Here is a 21,840-nt window from a genome sequence, read left to right as displayed (position 1 = left end):
AATAAATCTTTGGTGACTAAAGACTCTCTATAAAAAAAATTTGCCTGTGCAAATAGCTATTTTAGAACTTGTGTAGAGCAATGTTGCTATGTTTTCTACTCTTGTAGCCTCTGATTCTTTCGGCTATATGAGTCAGGATGTAAACACTGAACATTGTTAACAATAACAAATTGTTTCACTAGCTCTAGTCTTTGTGGAATCTTCCCTCATCCCAGTGTTTCTGGAAACATCCAAGGTGTGTTTTTTCTAAGTTACCTGATAAACCCCTTTTAGCTCCCAGTCGGCTCTTTTTCTTCAACTCTTAACTTTTTAAGGGGCCTATTGCTGAGAACCTCAATTCTCAGCAAGTCTTATGAGAGCCCTTTTCAATGGCTGCAGTACACTTACAGTGTGTGTGAGTTAATATGTTGGGACCCTTTTGGTCGCAAGTGACAGAAGCCCAGACTAGCTGATGAAATTTTACCCAGACTGGCTGATGGAAGCCAACGAGGGGATTGCAGCCCTCGCAAGGGCATGAGGAATCAGACTAATCCCGCCTTATCAGGAGCCTTTCTTTCTCATCTCACCTCTTTGCCTCTATTTTATTCTCATCTTCAGACCAGCTTCCTCTTCTCCAAACCACATACTAGTAGTATCTAATCCTTGCATTTCATAATCCAGGCTCCCCAGAGAGAGGGTCAACTCTCTCAGGGCTAGAATTTTCAGACAAGGAACTTGTGGGCTCATTGTGGGTCAGGTGCTCTCCCCTGGGCTGATCCGCTGTGGCTGTGGGGTACTAATACTCTGGTTGGCTCAGCGAGAGATGGCATGTCCCACTCTTGGACCAATCAGTGGTGGTCAGCCAGCAAGATGAGGGGGTTATGTGGCTACTAAATGATATGTGGTTAGGAGTCACATCTGTCTTCATCACTACTGAATAGACCTTGTAAGTAGGCATTCTAAAAATTGTGGAAAGAATGAATTATGTGTGTGCATGCTTGTGTGTATGTGTGTGTGTGTGTGGGGGTGGGTGTGTGGGTGAGTAATGTAGCGTGATGGGTAGTAGAGAAAAAGGGCTTTTATACACTTCTAACCATGCCATGTCTCACTGATGCCCAGAGTGACAACACAACCAAACTGAAGGTATTCCGCAGCTCCAACATCCTGCCGATTTTTAACAGTGTCGAATCTCATGGCAATCTCCTCTAGGTTCTGGGCTTCAGTGAGGCAAGGGGAATTCCCTCCCCACGGCTGCTGCTGCCATGGTCTGTTCACATACGTCTTGGCCGGGCTGGGCTGGAGCTGTTCTTCCGCATTCATCACTGGCACGTGGGGAGTAATGGTAAATGGTGGATGCCTCTGCTCTTGTCCAAGTAGACCACACAGGACAGGCTGTTGAAGTGGGGACAGCCTTCTCTCTTGCTCCCAGGCCAAAGGCCCTACAGTGATGTTGGAGGTTTGATGGATTCCTTCAGCATCAACTGTAGGTCTTAGACCTCAATCTCATCTGCTGCTGCTAATAATCCCCTTTCCTTCTGAGACGATGGAGTTCAGACTGCATCAGGTTGTGTTCCTGAGTGACTCTTCCTTTAGGTTAGGCTATTTCCCACATGTCCCCATGTGTTTCAACCAACTCGCGCTGTGATGAGTCTGCTCTGTTCTCTTGACGTTTCTGGATGTGTTCAAACCTTTACGTGCACACGAGTTAGGCTGGAACTGGGACCGGAGAGCAGAACAGGGTTAGTCAAAACACGCCTGCATGTGACGGCCATTTATCCTTTTCAAACACCCTATGCAGGAGAGTGGACAGGACCAACTTTAGATGAAAAGTGTGTCTTTCCGAGCTCTACCTTTCCCTTCTTGTATCCATTTATTTCCCTTCTGGGTGGTGATTGCCCTTTGCCTCAAGACATTGATCCATGTAGGTATTTGCATTTTTAACCTTTTCAACTTTTGCTGCCATACTGCCATCGAAATTGTTGGCTGATGTAATTGTGGGTCACAAAAGTTTCACTTAATGGGCTCTAACCAGGTGAAAGGGAGATGCTCTTTGGGTGGTGGTTGCGGTGGTAGATGCAGGTAGGAGTCAGCCCCAGCCTCTGTCCCCTTTCTTATCCAAACATTCCTTGTGCCCTTGGAGAGAATGAGTCAGGAATAAGCCACCCGGAGAACACTAGAGGAGCTTCAAGGATGGAGGAGTAAGTGGTCATTGTCACTTGCAGTGGTCATTGTCACTTTCAATGGTCATTGTCACTCTGGGGGTGACCGGGAGCTCACCCCCAGAGGGGCGGTCACCTCCACCACCAGCTAGTGTGCTCTCCTCTCTCTTTTTCCCTTCTTCCTTGGCCCGGATGTAAGTCAGTGCTATCTCAGTCTCAATCACTCTTTTTCCAGAGCATGCCTTCAGACTTACTGTGTTTACTTCCTTTATCTTTATCTTTATTTTAGAGAGGGAGAGAGCGAGTGGGATTGAGGGAGGGCAGAGGGAGAGGGAGAGAGAGAGACTCCTAAACAGGCTCCATGCCCAGCACAGAGCCAGATGCAGGGCTCGATCTCGCCACCCTGAGATCATGACCTGAGCTGAAATCAAGAGGCAGAGGCTTAACGGACTGAGCCTCCCAGGTGTCTCTGTGTTTACTTCTTTCAAATTTGAAAATAGTAGCAACACAATGACAAAAATGTGGAAAACAGAGAAAAAATGAAAAACTATGAGTGTTCTCCATTCTAATATAAAAAGTTTAATTTTTGTATATAATAATTCCTTTATATTTTTTTCTCAGCATAATTTTAAAACCATATACAAAAATATGAAATATTTGGATCAATTGGAAGTCCATTTTTCTATCCTTACTTATTCTTACTTATTTTTTTTATACATTTTTGAGTGGTCTTCCTAACCAGTAGGTATGTCTTAAACACAAATTAAGTTAGTATTCGATTATATACCTTCCCCCGATGATATAGAATTGTTCCTTATTTGATTTTAACTTCTGGTCATAAAGTTTCTAACTATTGAATCTGTTTTTAGAAAAATGCTCTTTAATAATAGATGAAATGCTGCCATTGGTTTGGAGCTTAGAACTCCCTTGATAACCGAACTGGGCCACAAGACTGAACAGTTCTGCTGTTTGAGATAGCCCTACACACCCATCCATTATAAAGTTCAGTTGGATAGTTATGTAACCCAATATAAGGGAAAGGGAGAGGAAACATGTATTTCATGTACGATATAGGGCCATAAGGACGTATAATAGAGCAAAAAAGTAATTTGCTGCTTCTCATGCCAGTCCAGAGGAAATTTTGCCGTTTCTTCTCATCTCTCCCTCGATTTTTTTTTTCAACGTCACCTCCAAAAATATAAAAAAACTTTAGGTAATTTCATTTTCGTTGATGGTCTGGGTACAAATAACAGCATCTTACTCTTTCAGAATGCAGAAAGAAACTTTGAGAATTAAGCCACTTTCAAGTTATTTTCTAGTCCTCGTTCCCAAACGAGCAAACCCTCAGATCAATTCCCTACTGTTTCAATTAATTATCTGAGACTATTTCAGGTCAATATGGATTATTTTGGTCTCGATTGTCTTGAAATCACACCTTTGGTATGTACTTCTATTTACCTAAGAGAGGAAAGTTTATGTATCACAGCAAAAGTCTCAACGATTGCTTCAGAATTCTGTCCCACAGTGAAAGCTGGTTTTTCAAGTTGTCTGTTTTGAAAGAAAGCCAGAAAACATCCTTGAATCATTACTGGCTTAATTCTGGAGCTCTGCTTGCTGTGTAGCATTCATTAGCTCTGCAACGCAAATGTCTGTCCTCTGAATGGGAGTGAACCGTGGGGATTTGCTGAGTCCCATGGGATCAACCAACTTTGGGCAGCCTGTGTCTTCAGAGACCAAGGGACTGGCTGTGGAGGGGAGGCACTATTTGCCTCCTTCTGTTTTCAAACGTGGGTGAAACCCCCAGTGTATTTGATTACAAGATTATTAAATTTTATTTGTATCCATAAACAATTTTAAGGAAAATTTATATGAAGCAAGTAATTTGAGAGACAGCTATTTTGGTTTGTGGCTTTGAATTCTTTCCTCTTCGTCTTCATTCTACATCCCCAAATTTATTTCCAATTCGAATTTTCCTGGTAGAGAATGTTGAGTTGACATTTGTGTTTTGAAGGATCTTTTTAGTCCTAATGGTTCTAACTCTGCCTTTAGGACTGAAAATGGCTTGGCAGGAGAGGCATGCTGTCAAAATGGTAAATGGAAGTTCAGATTTCAAGGTGTGGCCCCTTGATGTATCAGGAGTGAATATTTCATCTTGTCGTATTTGAATATCTGAATATGTAATACTAATCTAGGTCATAATTTCAAACTTTTTGGTCTCAGGCCTACTTTACATTTTTAAATATTATTGAGGCTTTCCAAAAACAGTATGGAGGTTCCTAAAAAAGTTGAAAATAGAGCTACTCTATGACCCAGCAATTGCACTATGGGTTATTTACCCCAAAGAAACAAATGTAGTGATCTGAAGGGGCACATGCATCCCAATGTTTATAACAGCAATGTCCACAATAATCAAACTATGGAAAGAGCCTAGATGTCCATCAACAGATGAATGGATAAAGAAGATGTGGCGTGTATGTATATACAATGGAATATTATGCAGTCATCAAAAATGAAATCTTGGATTTGCAATGATGTGGATGGAACTAGAGGGTATTATGCTAAGCAAAATAAGTCAATCAGAGAAAGACAATTATCATACGATTTCACTTATATGAGGAATTTGAAAAACAAGACAGAGGATCATAGGGGAAGGGAGGAAAAAAATGAAACATGATGAAACCAGAAAGGGAGACAAACCCTAATAGACTCTTAATCTCAGGAAATAAATTGAGGATTGCGGGAGGGGAGGGCAGTGGAAGGGATGGGGTGGCTGGGTGGTGGACATTGGGGAGGGTATATGCTATGGTGAGCCCTGTGAATTGTGTAAGACTGATGAATCACAGACCTGTACCCCTGAAACAAATAATACATTATATATTAATTAAAAAATAAATATTATTGAGACTTCTTAAAGAGTTTTCGCTTATCGGGTTTATATTTATCAATATCACCTTAGAAATAAAAACTGAGAAACTAGAAAAATATCAATTCATTTAAAATTCTAGAATAATTAACCAAATACATGTCCTGTAAATAACATTTCTGTGCAAATATTAAGCTTTTCTAAAATAAATGATAAGAATGACATTGTTTTGGGCACCTGGGTGGCTCAGTTGGTTAGGTAGGCAACTGCCTTCAGGTCATGATTCTGGAGTCCTGGGATCGAGGCCCACGTCAGGCTCCCTGCTCAGCAGGGAGTCTGCTTCTCCTGCTGACCTCTCTCCTCTCATGCTCTCTCTCTCTCTCTCATTGTCTCTCTCTCTCAAATAAATAAATAAATAAAATCTTTAATAAAAAAAGAGAATGACATTGTTTCACATTTTTTCATTTCACATTTTTGAAATTTTTGTGCTTGGTACAAGACAGATGAATTTTCATATCTGCTTCTGAATTCAATCTGTTGCAATATGTTATTTTGGTTGAAGTACATACAGATATATAGTTTGAAAAGGGTATGTTAGTAGCCCTAAAAAGGTCATTATGAGTAATCTTTTTTGATATTACCCCTACACTAGACAAGTGTTAGTTTTTCAAAGGTTAGTTCCAATGTGGACTCAGAAGCCGTGTCAACGCACCTGTTACATTCGAATCTTTTTGTCTATCTTGTAATGTTTTAACGATGCTTGGTTTTATAACATCATGTGCTAGTTATTTGGAAAATATTGGTTCACTGAGTTATGCATATTTTCCAAATGTTACACATTTTATTATATAATATGATGAAATCACATTCATTTATATCACCACAGATCCTGTCAGAAAAACCGTTCTGTATTACAAAGTTGTCAACCTCAATGTTGGGTATGAGGTGTTCAAATTGCTAATTTTTGTTGAAAGCTCAAATTCAGTCACTGGCAACAGATAGTATCTGTTGTTTTTCTTAAAGCAACAGGCTTCCATTATTCATTATTGAGAAAATATCTGTCAGATACCCAACCTGAGTAACCGTAATAAGAAAATAAGAACTCTCTGGGAACTTTCAGGCAAAATGATGTTCTGTGAAAAGAGCAGCTGGTTTGGATCACAACCTGGATGTGTGAGTGTTCCTCAAGACCAACACTGTTCTACACTAAAAGCAGAGACCTTAAGAGTTCTCATCACAAAGAAAAAAATTGTTGCCATATGTAGTAAAGGATGTTAAGACTTATTGCGATCATCTCGCTATTTATATAAATGTTGAATCAGTATGTTGTACACCTGAAAGTAGTATGTTATATGTCAATTGTATCTTAATAAATTTAAAAAAACCTTTAAATAATAAAGAAGTGGTATATGTTTATGTCCCATTTTTTTCACACAGACAATTAAAAATATGTGTACTTAAGACTTAACTTTTAATAAAATTAACAGTTCTATTGTTTTTGAAAGACATCATTAAATGAAACAGCTATTCAGATATTCATCATTAGTATTACTTTATTTTGTCTTTTGAAGTATAGTTGACATACAGTTACATTAGTTTCAGGCCCACAGCATAGTGATTCAATTTCTCTGTACCTTAGGCTATGCTCACCGCAAGTGTAGCTACCACCTGTCACCCTACAATGCTATCACAGTTTCATTGACTGTATGCCCTGTGCTGTGACTTTTATTCTTTGGACTTACTCATTCCCTAACTGGAGGCTTATATACCCATCTCTCCTTCAGGCTTTTTGCCCATGCTCCCAACCCCGTTTCCTCTAGCAACCATCAGTGTGTTCTATGTATTTGTTAGTCTGATTGTGCTTTTTGTTTGTTTTGTTTTGATTTGAGTGCATATATGAGTGAAAATATATGATATTTGTCTTTCTCTAACTTATTTCACTTACCATTTTACCTCTAGGTCCATCCATGTTGTAAATGGCAACATCTCACTCTTTTATGGCCAACTTATATTCCATTGTAGATACACACATAATATTTTTATTCATTCATCTATTGATGGATGCTTGGGTTGCTTCTATATCTTCCCTGTTGTAAATAATGCTGTAGTGAATGTAAGGGTGCCTGGATGTTTTTGAATTAGTGTTTCTCATTGGTAGTATTTTTATTGCACATATGCTTTGTGTATGTTGGGCACCATTGCCTTGAGTTGAGCTTAAGCACTGTTTCTCCCTCTATTACTTTGTACTATCAGTTGCAAATGCCAATACTGTGGGAACATCACTAATATGAATAGCATTGGTATGAAAATGGTTCTGACTTCATGGCCTTTCTGAAAGTGACTCAGGGGTCCCCAGAGGTCTGTGTACCACACTTCTGGAATCACTGATCTAGATTCTCAACTTGCCTTTTTTTTTGGTCTACATTTTTGATATTCTATAGAAGCAGACTAAGAGAAAAAATACTGAGCATGAAATTTTAATTGTTTTATAGGTTACAAGTTTTAATCTAAAAGAAACAACAATGTGTTTTCCACTGTACAAAAAGAAATTCCAGAAGTCAAAAGCATACAGTTCTCCAATTTATCTTAGACTATGAGGATGAAAAACAGAATTCAAACCTTGCAGTAGTTACTCATTCAACACATATTTTTAAATGTTTACTCTTATAAAGTTACATGGAAATGAGAAATAGAAAATTTAGAAGTGATAAATATATATTCATACACTTCTATTAAAACGTTTTTTATAATTAATTTAAAATCTATTTATGTGTATGTTCCATAGAGTAATTTCATCTGTTTAAGTGAATATTTACTTTGAGTTTCCGGTAGAGGAATCCTGGTATCAAATCAATTCTGAAACTATGGCCAATGGCTACAAAGTAACTGCTGCTGAAAAGTAAGGAAAAATGTTACATAGAATTTAGAATCCTTGCTACGCAAAGTTCTCTTTCCTCTCTCCCTCCCTCCCTCCCCTCTTTCCTCCTTTTCTTCCCTTCTCTCTCCCTCCTACCCACCCCCCTTTTTTTCTTGCCTCTCATTTGTGGAAAAAAGTTTATTTTAAAGAAATTACCCACAGTGAACTACCTTCAGTTTGATAAAAGCTCCCCCCCATGTTTTTATTTTTATTTTTTAAATTTTTTATTTATTTTTTAAAAGATTTTATTTATTTATTTGACAGATAGAGATCACAAGTAGGCAGAGAGGCAGGCAGAGAGAGAGAGAGAGAGAGAGAGGAGGAAACAGACTCCCTGCTGAGCAGAGAGCCCAATGTAGGGCTTGATGCCAGAACCCTGGGATTATGACCTGAGCTGAAGGCAGAGACTTTAACCCACTGAGCCACTCAGGAGCCCATATTTTTATTTTTATTTTTAAAGAGACTGTCTATTCTTGCTAAACTGTATCTCTTGGAATGAATCTGAGATAATTATTACACATCACTCCTACCTTCTGTTTTATTTTTATTTTCCACCTACAAGCACCTCTGTGAATTCCTTTCACATGTATAAGGCTATTCTTAGAGCTCTTCCATATCGCAGCACTAACACCAACTTACCGGGCAGATGCTCTGCTCTTGGAGTCTAAGGATTGTGTAGTTTTAAGAGCCCTGGAGCCAAGGAGCCTCAAGTTCAAATGAATCTTGTTATCTAATGACTTTGGCCAAATTATTTAACCTCAAAGGCCTTGATTTCTTCATCTATAAAGAAGGACTAATATTAGTACCTACTACCTGAGGTTTAATTAAGATAATACACATCCGGTGCTTAGTTCAGGAATGGCACGTGGTTAACATTTAATATATATTATTATTCCTTCTGAGTCTCAGTGTTCTCAGCATTCAGCATATTAGATTATGTATAAATTAACTCTTTTCTGTATGGTTGACTTTTGTGCTAACAAAATTTCTGTAAAAAATTGGCTGCTTAAAAAAAATCTATTAGTGTGAGGAGATCATAAATGTACGTGTACTGTATACATAGATGTCAAAAGAAAATGCAGTTTATGTTCTCTCTTATATAATCTTTTTTGTAAGTACCTAATGTATGCTGAGTAGGAAAATAGGACAATTTATTCTAATCCAATAATTTCCGTTTAATCCAATATATTTAAGTCTTTAGACAACCTGGTTTTGTTTGTTTGTTTGTTTGTTTGTTTTGTCTAAATTTTGGTATTTTGGCTTCCTTCTTTTCAACCTGCTTTTCTCCCACATGGTGTCTGGGGGGATTGGAGAGGGGTATGCTGTGGTGAAGGGAAGGAGATAGCCTCAAAGATTTATTTTCAAGGCTGTGGACTGTCTTCCAGTCCCCGTGGAAACACTTCTTATTTACCTATGGCTTTTCTTCCCTGTAATCCTTAGAGGGCTGAGGTTGTTGTCTACTCTACAAATCAGGGTGAGGGCTAAGTAGCTAAGTAGCTTTTTGGTTATTGGCTATCGGTGACATCCATTCAGTCCCTGAGCACTGCCATCACCACCCTGATTCCTTAGGGTCCCAAAGGAGCTGAATTTGTGCACCACTTTGGGGTCAGGTGGGAATATCCATTTTAGGACCACTCAACTGAGAACCTTCTACTGCCTAATCTCACTGTGCCACAACTCTTACTTTTACTACCACTCCTTCCTTCATGCAAAGAAAGATGAAGTCTTCATGATTCAGGCATTCTCCGAAATCAAATATGCTTCTCCTGTCCAGAGCTTTGCTTCAGGAGAGCAGGACCCACGTGTCTCATCTACTGGATTTCCAACCTTCTTTATCTCATACCCTGAGTTTTGTCTTCAGGGATACCAGCCCTGACTCTCCATATTCTTAAAGTGGTGTTTTGTGATTTAGCCTTCTCTCTTTCTCCTGACAGTCTGCCTTTCAAGCCCACTCTCTCCCTTTAAGAGGTCAAGAAAGTAGCTCTGAGATTTGGCGCTGGTAAATGGTGTCTTTGAGGCTATTTCCTCTCCCTACAGCAATAACTCAGGGCTCAAATTGCTGAAAAAAAGGTGAAAGGACTTCAAGGGGAAATTAAGAACGTTGTTTTAATATTTACAAAATAATGTCCACCGTTAGGTTAATTTGCCAATGTTTGTTTAACTACAAAACCCATACTTTCCCCCCTGAACCTATTTGGCAGTGGGTGAGCTTGTGGTCTTTCAGGGCAAGAGAGAAGAATATCAGAAATCAGATGATTAAAGAGATTGGAAGCAGCTGGAATTTAGACACAAAGAGTGAGACTGAGATTCTCTGAGAGCAGTTGTGCCAAGAGTTACTACTATAAAACTGGTATTCCCGAACATTTTCTGATGTTGTCTCGAGATTTAAATATCTCCATTTTAAATGATTATTAGTAAAAGGACTACTGGCAATCCAACCCATACAGATTTCTCCCAAAATAATTAGGATATGATTTAAAATATTGCCAGGTAGAATTTCTTTAAAATTTCAACATTTGCTTTGAGACCACCTTAAAAGAACTAGGCTGCGGGAGTCAGTCTGTCTGGAGTTGAGCCCTAGACCACACTCAAAGGGCACATGAGAACTTCAGTTTTCTGATCTATAAAATGGAGACTGTAACAGTCAACATTTATTAAGTGTTTTCGTATGCCAGACACTCTTCTAAGCACAGACACATTAATTTGTGTAATCTGTGAATAAGCTCAGGACATATTGTTACAATATTTGTTTGCAGATGACAAAACTGGGTCTCTCAGAGATTAAATTACTTGTGCCCGGTCATATATAGTTAGTTAGCGGTGAAGGTGGAGTTAGACTCTGGGCGCAGTGTGACTCGAGATCTGAATGATAATGGCTAACACACTTGGACATACTCTATGCCAGGCACTGATCTAAAAATTCCGTATCCCCTAAAATAGGAACTACTTTTATCCCATTTTACAGATTAGAAAACTGAGCACAGAGAGATTAAGTATCTTGATCAAGCGGACATGCTCAGTAAATATAGAGCGAGGTCCACCTGGTCTGGCTTCAGTCTGTGCTCTCAATCTCTGTGCTCTACTGTCTCAAAGGGTTTTCATGGGCAATCACTAAGAAGATCCATCCAACACTTAGCCCTGCACCTGGCACAGAGGAAATGTTCCATGAAATGAAGTAATTATTATCAACCAGGAAATCCTATAAATTGGCAAATGTGATTGAGGTCATTGAAACATGGAGTGTTCTGTGCAGGGAGATCTTTTGTTATATGTGCTTTTCTGGTGACTTTTCTCATGATTTGGTTTTGTGTAATTTCCTTCATTCATTCATGAATTTGTTCAGTCAGTCAGTCTTGTCTCACACGTTACTTTTACTTTTAGTATGCTAACGCTGTGCCAAGTGATGGTGTATGATGTCTAGATACTTCTTTGGAAAAAGACTCATAGATTCACTGTACTGAAATTCAAGAAGCACTAAACAGCTTTAAAAACAAATTCTGTATTAGTAGTTGAAATTCTCTCACTAGCTAATTTCAGTTGTAGGGAAGGGACTTGTTCTGGGATTTGGTGACGTCGAGGAGAGATATCATTTGCTTCCTTCAGGCTGTTTTTGCACCGATCTTGCAACATCTCCCCACTCCTGAGATGTTTTATCTCTTACTCTGAAAACTGTTTGTTCCCAAACCTTAATGTCCAGCTCACTGTTATTTCCTTAGATGTTTGATTTTATTTTTGATTTCCGATTTTCCTGGCATGTGAAAATTTATTTTTGTCATGTGTTCACCATCCAAACTTATGCTTTTGGTCCTTCCTTCTTGCCTTCGTATAAGGCCAAAAGAGAGACACTGGCTATTTTGACAACCTTAACATGAACTCCAGGAAGGTCACTGACAGCATGACCTTTGTGACCAAATCCAAGGGCCAGAACCTCATTATTGTCTTTGATAAAATTCAAACAACCATCGTCGGATATGAATGCTGTGATTTTTCAATTTTTCTTATTGTTTTGCCATTCTTGATCAGCTGGACCCCGACATATTTCCTATAGCAGAATTTGGCTGTTTGGCTTCAACCCTTACTTTTTCCAGCATGATTTCCTTTGTATGGGAAGTTCCTTCGAAAAGGCTTGGCCTTTGGGGCTGGACCCAAATGGGCTTTCTTGGACAATTTATCATGCCACTTCTGATCTCATCTGTGGCTACGGAGTTTCCTGGCAGTAGGAAGACTGTGACACTTGCTCGGTCCCTCCCTGGCGCCACTGGCCAGAGCAAAAGAGAGAAACAGCACAGGAAGGAGCCACCTATCATTTCCTTAAATATTTTTAAAACACGGCTTCTGTTCTAAATGCCATTTTGCTTCTGCTGAGGGGTTAAGAGAGAGTTTGTGGAACCTAAAAAGCACAGGTTTTAGAATCAGAGCACAAGTTCTAAGCCAGTTCTCTTGGCTCTTTGACCACTAGTAAATGGTTTAACTGTGTTAAACCTCCGTTCCTGTATTTGAATGGAGACAGCAATTTCTGCCCTGAAAGACCTTGCTGATGGAAGTGGGCAGCGAATGGCAGAGCCTCCAACCAGCGCTTGCTCTCTAATGCACCTGGCTTGCGCTATGTATTTCTATCACACTATTTTTATCTTTATAATTCTAAGAAATTGTAATTTCATCTCTTTTAACTTGAAGTCATAAACAGGAGGTCATTACTTTTCCAAATCCGTTTTCTTCTGTATAGTGAATCTTGTTCTTTCTTCTTCCCGTTTTTCAAGTGTTGGTAGTGGCAGAAACACCTGTTTCTGGTGCAGTGTTAGGCTGTTAAGGGAGAATTGCTCTTTATCACTGTGGGTACCAGGGCAATAGATTTGACAGGGTGACGAGGGGAAAAGGAGACCTAAGAGGAAATTTAACGCAATGAAAAGGGTGAGGGCAAGAATAACGAAACAGATTTCAAAACTGTTGTGAATATAAGAGCAACCAGAATCAGAACAATGAGAACTGCCTTGACTTTTGCAAGCCAACATTTGAAATGATAGAACGATTGAATCTTAGAGTTTGAGAGGATCTGATAAACCCAAGGGAGTCTGGCACCCACTGCAAGAATCCCATCCACAGCCTCTCTGCTGTGGGCCCCCAGCCTGTCTTGTTGGAGAGAAAGGGCTCCTATCTTCCTGAAACATTCTTTTTTTTCTTCTTCTTCTTAAATTAACATAAAATGTATTACTTGTTTAAGGGGAAGAGGTCTGTGAATTGTCAGTCTTACACAACTCACAGCACTCACCACAGCACATACCGTCCCCAATGTCCATCGCTCAGCCTCCCCATGCCTCATATCCCCCTCTGCTCCAGCAACCCTGTTTGTTTCCTGAGTTTGTGAAATGTTCTAAGGCAGTTCCCCAGGGCTACAAGGTATTCTATTGGTCTGAAGGAGATGCCCTTTCACAAAATCTACCATTCTCAGAATGATCACATAATTGTTCTTACTTCTTATATGAAAATCCTTCAAATATTCAGAGACAGCCCTTCCTTCAAATTAAACAACGTTTCTCTTAATTGATCTCTATGGCTTGCTAATGTTTCCCTCAGAATGCAGAGCCCAGAACGGACCTGATTAACAAGTATTTTTTCATGCAGATTGTTGTCACACTAGATCTCCTGGCATGAGGATTTTTTTTTAATCTAAAAGAAGATTTTATGAATACCTGAATCAGAATTCGAATTGAGACCCAAACGATTTCAAAGATAGGCTATTCCCAGCACTATATTATTCCACTATAACCTAAATTCTGGGCGCAAGAAATTGATTTTTTCCAAATACCCAATGTTCCTCACCATAATTCTCCATACGTGGTCATTTCTGCCTACAAAGTTTCACACATTTTTGTCCTGGTAAATATTAACTCAATCGTCTCTATGCAGGACTCTACCTTTTGCTCTCCAGGTTCCCTGACACCAGACAGGTGTTCGTACTTTCTGAGCCCGTAGACCTCGCACACATCTAGAGAGAAAAGGTGGCCACAAGGGTCCAGGTTATGGTCATTTTTAAGTCTGCTTGATTTTACTTAAAATAACTTAAACCTGCAGAGGACTGACCATGTCAGTTATGCTTTTGAAACAAAGATATTTGAGCCAAATATTCTTGCAGGATTTATTCATTTTAAATGGAGCTGGAGGAGCACCTGGGTGGCTCAGTTGGTTAAATGTCTGCCTTTTGCTCAGGTGATGATCCCAGGACCCTGGGATCGAGCCCCGCATCATGTTCCCTGCTCTGCAGAGAGCCTGTTTCTCCCTCTCCCTTCCGCTCCCCCTGTTTGTGTGCTCGCACTCTCTCTGTCAAATAAATAAATAAAACATTTGAAAAGTAAAGGAAAATGGAACTGGAAATATTTCAGGAGCAGATAGAGGTCTTTAAGTATTTCTTTTTTTTTTTTTTAATTTCAGAAATCCTACAAGTCTCCCCAAATATATCTGTTTTTCTAAAAATTTTCAGTAGAATTAAAGTTTATTTTTTTAAATAATAGAAACAACATAGGTCACCTTTGGTGTTTGGCGCTTCTGGACATTTTTAAGCAAGGAAACATTTTAGAAGTTTTTTCACTTTTTAAAAGATTAGGTAGCTTGCATTCTATCAAGACATATTTTATTATATATTTTCTCACTTTCTCAGAAATGAGTATTTTACTTAATAATATTTAGCAGACACATTTACCAAGGCTAACTAACATTTCTCCTGGGAACTTCCCTGAGGACGTTCTTGTTTCTGACTTTTGAGGACAGTAAGACTGCATGATACCTAATGACCAAGAGGATTAATTTACATTATATTTAGAAACATAACCTCCTACATGTTCCTGCATTCAAATGGTAGCCAACAGTTTTAGCTTTTGCAAAAACAGCTTTATTTTCTTTACCTAACATGCAGAAACACTACCTAGGTATTCGGTTTTCTGGTTTGGTTATCATGATTATTTTTCAGCCACCATTTTATTTGAACAGTGCTACCGTGATTTCTGTTTTTTTTTTTTTTCTCATTTATGATAATAACATGACTTGCCTTAACATGTTAATTAAACTCTATGCTTCTCACGATTTTTATTTTCTCAAGAAAACAAACCGATGAAATCTGCGAAGTCCAAGGAAAAAGTCTTGATGTAGTTAAACATCAGAACATTCAGTATGTCTTCTCAGAGCATGTATTGAAGTAATGTGGCACAAGTCTTGTAAAAATAGACAAGTCGTAGCAATTCGCTCTTTAGCACACCATTTATCAGTCACAGGAGAGCATCCAGAGGTACTGTTGAAGTACTTGAATTTCCTGTCCTTATTCTTAAAGTTGCTTTGAAATTTGAGGAGGAGCAGCCTTGCAGCTGCTGGCCAAAGTGTTAAGAGTAAGACATATGCTTAAACCAAAGAATGGTGTTAGATGCTTCCTGAGAGGGACACACAGGGCCTGGTAACTTCATAAATTGCTAATGGCAACAAACCATGGAGATTGTTGAATGATGTTTAGACTCAGGAAATTAAAGAATCAGAGAATCATAGTGACTGAAAAGGACCTCTCTCTGCATTTATTAAGATCGTTTGGGATCATAACTCAAATGCCTTCCAGGTGGGCGATATAAACTAGGCACGCATCATGTGGGGATGGGTGTCTGCTCTAACACACACCCACGTATGGGGAGAGCAGTCCATTCAGGGACGGTATGCTGCTCCTCTACGGGAATGCTGTCCTTGCTGCATATCGTGGGACTTCTCCCAAAAAGACAGGAATCTGGATTTTCATGTGAAAGTTTCTGGGTCACTTTGCATAGCTGCACCAATTGTGCAAGTACAGCGGACATACGCAGCAGCACATGCTATGCCTATTTGTGACCCAAACAAAAGATTGCACAAGAACTGAATCTGACCCACTGGTAGGCAGTCTGCCCCTTCTGGCTCACACCATTAGAAAGTTTTTTGTTATGTTTGAAATGAGATCTGTTTTTTAGTAGCTTTGATATCTTGGATCTTAAGGTCGTGTTGGACAAATGTAATTTTTACACCCTCCCACACCAGTGTTTCAAATATTTGAAGTTATTTATCCTATTTCCCTTCTTAAACTTAGGGACTGAAGAGCCAGTCAAAGAAATACATTATTAGTCTGTTATGAATGAATAGTAATGAATGTCAGCTCAGTATTAGTGCTCACTTCTTCCCCATCCAAATGGTAACAGTTACTTTGATAATGCATTCTAGAATATTGCCTTAAATCAAAGTCAAGACACTGGTCTATTGCTTGGAGACTGTCAATCTCTGGTCTACTCAGCACAAAGTTCTAAAGGTCTGCCACCTGTGGGCTCCTTCCTGCCAAGTCCTTGAACCCATGAGAGCATGGCTGGCAGGATATTTGGTGAGTGGGATCCTAAAATAGTCTGTTGTGTTCGCACCTGGTATTGAGGGAACTTGGAGGGAATTTAGCCCCTTGGTGACTTCATGAGCTTTAGACTATATCCTTTCTCACTAATTCCCTCTGTGTGTGTGGCTGGTGTCCATTAGGTTGCAAGGACATGCTGAAAAACAAGTAATAAAGATTACTAAGTTTGTGCTGTGTATGGCTCTCCCTATACATTAAGTTGTTAAATCCTCATAATAATTCTATGAAGTGCAGTCTTGCATTTTAGTGACAAGGAAACTAAGCACAAGAAACTTAGCCAAGACCACACAGTTAATTGGTGATAAAGCATGGATTCGCACCGCCTTGTTTTGTAACAGGATGTGTACATCTTCTTTCCTATAGTTCATCCCAGGTCCCTGGATCTTCAATATCGACTTAAATTCTCTCACAGACTGGAATGGGGGTGGTGAAAAATACCAACTTTGGTAGAGACTGTGATCTACTCACTGCCATGTGTCTGGCCCTCAGCCAGCCTGACTTCCCCGGGGCTTCACCCCACCTCTCCACCAGCCCACAGACAGCGGTGAACATGCCCATGTGTCCATGCATTGCCATGGAGGTCTTGTTGCTGATGCTAACCTGCTTTGATGCCTCCTGTCTTCAACCAATATTGAACTTGAGGCTCCACCGTCACTGGAGACCCTGACCGCAGAACTTGGTCCCCTCTGTGTTTGAACCTTAATCTAACTTGACTTGAGTGTTTAATCTAACTTGACTTGAGTGTTTAATGGCTCATGTTGGCTTGGAGCCTTGAACCCCAAACTGACAGGTTTGCGTTTGGCTTCTACCACTTAATGGCTATGAGACTTTGAACAAGTGAGATATCTCTTCAAGGTGTACCTCTTAGCAAAATGGAGAAATTATATTTGGATTGGATTAAAAGGATTAAGAAGTAACACATATAAAATTATCTAGTACAGTGTCTAACACAGAAGCCTTCAAAGATACTTCCTATTGCAATAATTTTTATTAGGCAGTAATAACTGAGTAACTCCTAATCAGACCTTTAAAATGTCAGCTCAGCTTTTACCCTAAGCCTCAGGTGGTTGCCCAGGAAAAGATGAAAACACTTGTGATCTTTGATAGCTGGCAACTCCACGCTTAAAGAACTGGGCTTGAAACATGTCCTAACCCATGAGAACAATTGATGAGACATGAGTTTGTTAGGAATGATTAATCGGAATGATCACTTACAGTACATATGCAATGAAAGAAACATAATTTTATTGTACATTTTGTAACTACCATTTTATAAAGAAATTCTGAATGGTTATGCTTATATTTATCTAAGTACATTTTATTTTTAGTTGTGTAATACAATCTAGGGGGTTCACATGAACTTGACTTAAAAAAAAACCCACTTATTGGAATATTTGGAAAACCTGGAAAAGTATAAAAAAGAAAATAAAAATGACCTATAATTGCATAAATCAGAGTAATACTTTGGTTTGTACTCTTCTAGTCTTTTTTCTTTATTAATTGTAAAGTAAATAAAGATAAAATAAGGGGAAATACAGAATTTCCCAAGTTGTTAAATTGGCTATGAAAGATTTTATTTTAAAGATTTATTTATTATAGAGAGAGTGAGTGAGCATGCATAAGCAGGGAGGGAAAAGAGGCAGAGCGAGAGGGAGAGAAACTCAAGTGGACTCCAGGGCCGAGCACACAGCCTGACAGGGCTCCATCTCAGGACCCTGGGAACAGACCTGAGCCAAAACCAAGAGTCAGTCACTTTAACTGACTATGCCACCCAGGTGCCCCTGAAAAACAGATTTTAAATGATGGTATATGAATCCCATCTTATGAGTATATGAGCATATCATATTTAATTAACAAGTTACCTGATAAAATTCCAAATTTTACTTCTATAGAATTGGTATCTTTAAAGGATACAGCATTTCTTTTTCCTTTCAGCATGTGAATCCCCTCCTTATGTTGAGGGACTCCCCGCTACACACATACACCATAGAAGCTGAAAGATATGGGCTATATCTGATTTCCCAGCCTCCTTTGCTAGCGCATGGGCTCTCTTAGACCTTGAATAGAAGGATGGCACGCTGAAGAAGACGGGCTATGCAAAATTTATGTGCTGAGAAGGGAGGCAGCTAGTTCCCCTTGTGGACAGTGGCAGTGGTGCCAGCAGCAGTCTTGGGGGTGTCACTGAATTAGAAAATATGACTATTTCAAGTCTCTTTATCCTTATTTAAACATGCCCTCTGAAAGACTAATTTAACTTGCATTCCTGCAACCATGAGCATACCCCATCTAAGTCCTTTACTTCTAAAACGTGTTTCCAGAAGACACAGTATCTCAAAGCCATTGCTAAATTGGGGAAAGAGGTCAGTATGATGTAGAATGTAGTCCAGTCATGAACAGTGTCACCACAGTGTTCAACAAATAACAAAAATTGAGCACAGAGGACAGGACCATGGTGAGAGGCAGCACACCACAGAATGCAGTGCTGGGCATGGGGTGCAATCATTCTCCTCCTGGGCTTCCTCCGGCATCATCCTAGCCACATACCCTGTCTTCGAAGTGTGTATGACTTGGTTCTCTGACATCATTTTATGGATTTGGTCCTCATCTCCGTGATTGGACAGTCTACTGTTCCCTCACACTTTAAGCTAGCTTTCACTTTTTTTAACGGTAGAATCCTGTATTTACTGTAGTGTGTGTGTGTGTGTTTTGACTCGTGTAGCTTTTTATTTATTTGCTTAATTAGAATTGTTAATGTTTTTGTTAGCATTGTGGTTACATTACAGAGGATTTGTATGCCCTTCTCTAATCCTACTTTTTTCCCTGTGAACTCTGTTATTTTTGGAGTACAGTTCAGCAGGAAAGGAGGTTTCTTAAAAATGCTACATTGGGCTCCAGTAGAAGCACGGGAAATGCCCTTGCTTGCCCAGTCACATCAAATCCCAGAGAGACTTGTTAAACACAGATTTCAGAACCTGCTCAGATCTGATCACAAATCTCCAGGGCATGGCTCTGGCAATCTGTTAACATGTGACCTCGATGACTCTTACCTTATACAAGGTAAGGAGACTGCTTGTTCTGTGGCCAGCAATAGTCAGAGTGTTTTGTGTGTTGTTGTTTTTTCCCCACATTAACATGGTATTGCCCTTAATTGAAGGCCCTCTGTTAAAAATAATTAACTATAATTCTACCACCTTTATGATATAAATCCATCTAAGTCTGTAGGGTTCTCCAGGCAGTCTGTTTTATTGGCAGTAGGTTTTTCTTTTTTCTTTTTTTTTTTTAAAGATTTAATTTATTTATTTGACAGAAAGAGAGACAGAGATGGTGAAAGACAGCACAAGCAGGGAGGAGAGAGAAATGCAGGCTCCCCGCTGAGCAGGGAGCGAATGCAGGCTCAATCCCTGGACCCTGAGATCATGACCAGAACTGAATGCAGATGCTTAACCGACTGAGCTACCCAAGCACCCCTGCAGTAGTTCTTTTAAGGTAAGTCTTCCCAGACTTCATTTCATCTCGTCACACCAATGATGAACCTAAGCAGCCTATATAAAGGACCTGCTCATATCTTTATTGTATAATATAGTAATTATCAACTATGATGTAATAAAATCTTTCTCTTTAAATGATACAGATAGGATAATTGAATTTTTAAGCTGCTTTATAAATACTAAGTGCAAATCTTGTGAAGATGGGGTTCCAGTGATGGGTGAGATAAACAAAGGTGTTGGGGGAAAGGTGCTTGTCAAAGTTAAAGAAGTTTTAAATAGAAAGTTTTAAATAGAAAGACACCTTGTGTTTAGAGGTCATTTCTGTTTGCTTGTTTTAAGCACTTTTTGTTTGTCTGCTTGGTCTAGTCCTGAATTTTTAAAAGAGGGAATTTATTTTGTTTATTTTTCCTGCCTGAGCTAAAGTATAGAAAAGACACATTGTAAGGCTGTCATAAAAGATTTATTATAAACTATGTAATTTGTTGTAATGCTCAGTAAACTCAGAGTAATAAAGATAAACCAACTCATAATGGCAGTCCTTGAATTCCAGAAATACTTTCCTTCCAAAACAACCTTGTTCGCGGCTCTTCTAGTTCCACCTCTGAGGCTGGAAATCCCTAGTTTATATCAACATTTCCCCAGATTTATTGTGACTTTCTTGCTTCTTAAAGGGAAACACAGCATATACCAGTCTGTGAGCCATGAGAAATAGTTGTTTTGAATTGACAACAGTCTACTCTCTCCAAGGATTCAAATGTTGATGGATGGAAGGATTGGAATGCACAGAAATTTGAGCTGATTGTCGTGAAGAACTAAAGCAACACCTTTCAGGGCTTTGAACCAAGAGTGGCCTTGAACTTGGGCTCTCAAAGCATGCACCAGTATTTCTGTAACTTAAGCAGTAAAGTATTCTTTGCCCTCACGGGAACTGTAAGAGACCATCTGTTATGGTGCTATACACAATAATACGTTATTTTGGACCTTTTCTTCAGTTGAGCCCTTTCACATTTGGAGAATGGATTAAAAAACAAAACAAAACAGTTTTCTCATGACCTGGTTGTTTTTCATCATACCTGGGATCATAAGGGAAGCAGTCTAGGACCCACAAAAGTTTACAGAGCTGATCCTGCCCTGCGGGGAGTTATTCTTATGCCATTTTCAATGAGTCGGGTCAGGATTTTCCAGCTATTCTCTCCACCTACAACAAATACATGAGACCCTAGAAAAAACTGTTTTCACTTGTAACACTTCCTTTGTTTAATTATAGGTACACAATATATTAGTTAGATTTGTGTTTGGTGTATCAGAATTATTCCACACAAGCCTGAGAACACTATATTGTAAGTTTATCCTTTGAGACTGAGGCAGAGTTATGACCCACAAGAACTCTGATTATTTAGAATTTCAAACATTCTTAGATTTTTCTCCTTTTCAACAAAACATATTTCTCAGTTCGGTCTTTCCACACTCATCTTAAAAGAACTGGTTATTAAAAGGATGCCAGGGGTGACTGGGTGGCTCTGTCGGTCAGGCATCTGCCTTTGGCTCAGATCATGATCCCGGGGTCCTGGGATCGAGTCCCTGCATTGGCTTCCCTCGTCAGCGGGGAGTCTGCTTCTCCATCCCCCTGTTCTTGTGCACACAGTCTCTTTCTCCCCCTCCCTTTCAAATAAATAAAATGTTTAAAAAAAAAAAAAAAAGGATATAATACCTGGGAGCACATTCTGAGTCCAGGGTGCTCATTCCCCACATGCTGGGGTTGACAGCTATTGGTTGATTTCTTCTGTAGGCATTGCCCTCACCCCAAGCCATGCCCCACTGGAGCAGTTCCCCAATAAAAAGTCACAGTCCTCCACTCAGTTTTCAGAACCAAGCCAATTTCCTACCTCACCCCCATCTCCTGAAGAAGAAGTTGAAACTCCTTGAATTGAAACCCCAGCAATTCCCTGACAAGCACATACAATAAGGACACCCAATTCTTCCCCAAAGTGACCTGTTTATTTGGATTTATTTGGACAGCTGTATGTCAGAAA

The 21,840-nt window shown here is 39.4% G+C and overlaps 1 protein-coding gene across 2 annotated transcripts in view; it reads left to right on the top strand.

Annotated features, from left to right (window-relative positions):
- LOC309863839 (uncharacterized protein) overlaps nt 1–20,845 on the top strand; it is a 126,848-nt gene extending 106,003 nt beyond the window's left edge. The window contains exons 5-6 of one of the 2 annotated variants that reach the window (XM_082729078.1): nt 19,627–19,805; nt 20,555–20,845. In XM_082729078.1, coding sequence (XP_082585204.1) covers nt 19,627–19,771 — 145 coding nt within the window. In that variant the 3' untranslated portion in view covers nt 19,772–19,805; nt 20,555–20,845. Of the gene's footprint in view, nt 1–19,626; nt 19,806–20,478 lie in introns of both variants that reach the window. The other variant, XM_082729077.1, reaches the window with a different exon arrangement.
- Nucleotides 20,846–21,840: the final 995 nt, after the last annotated feature.

The sequence above is a fragment of the Mustela nivalis genome, assembly GCF_964662115.1.
Source record: "Mustela nivalis genome assembly, chromosome: 4".
NCBI classification, from domain to species: domain Eukaryota; kingdom Metazoa; phylum Chordata; class Mammalia; order Carnivora; family Mustelidae; genus Mustela; species Mustela nivalis.
Note: the sequence above shows the minus strand (reverse complement) of the source record. Positions and strands in the feature narration are given on the sequence as shown.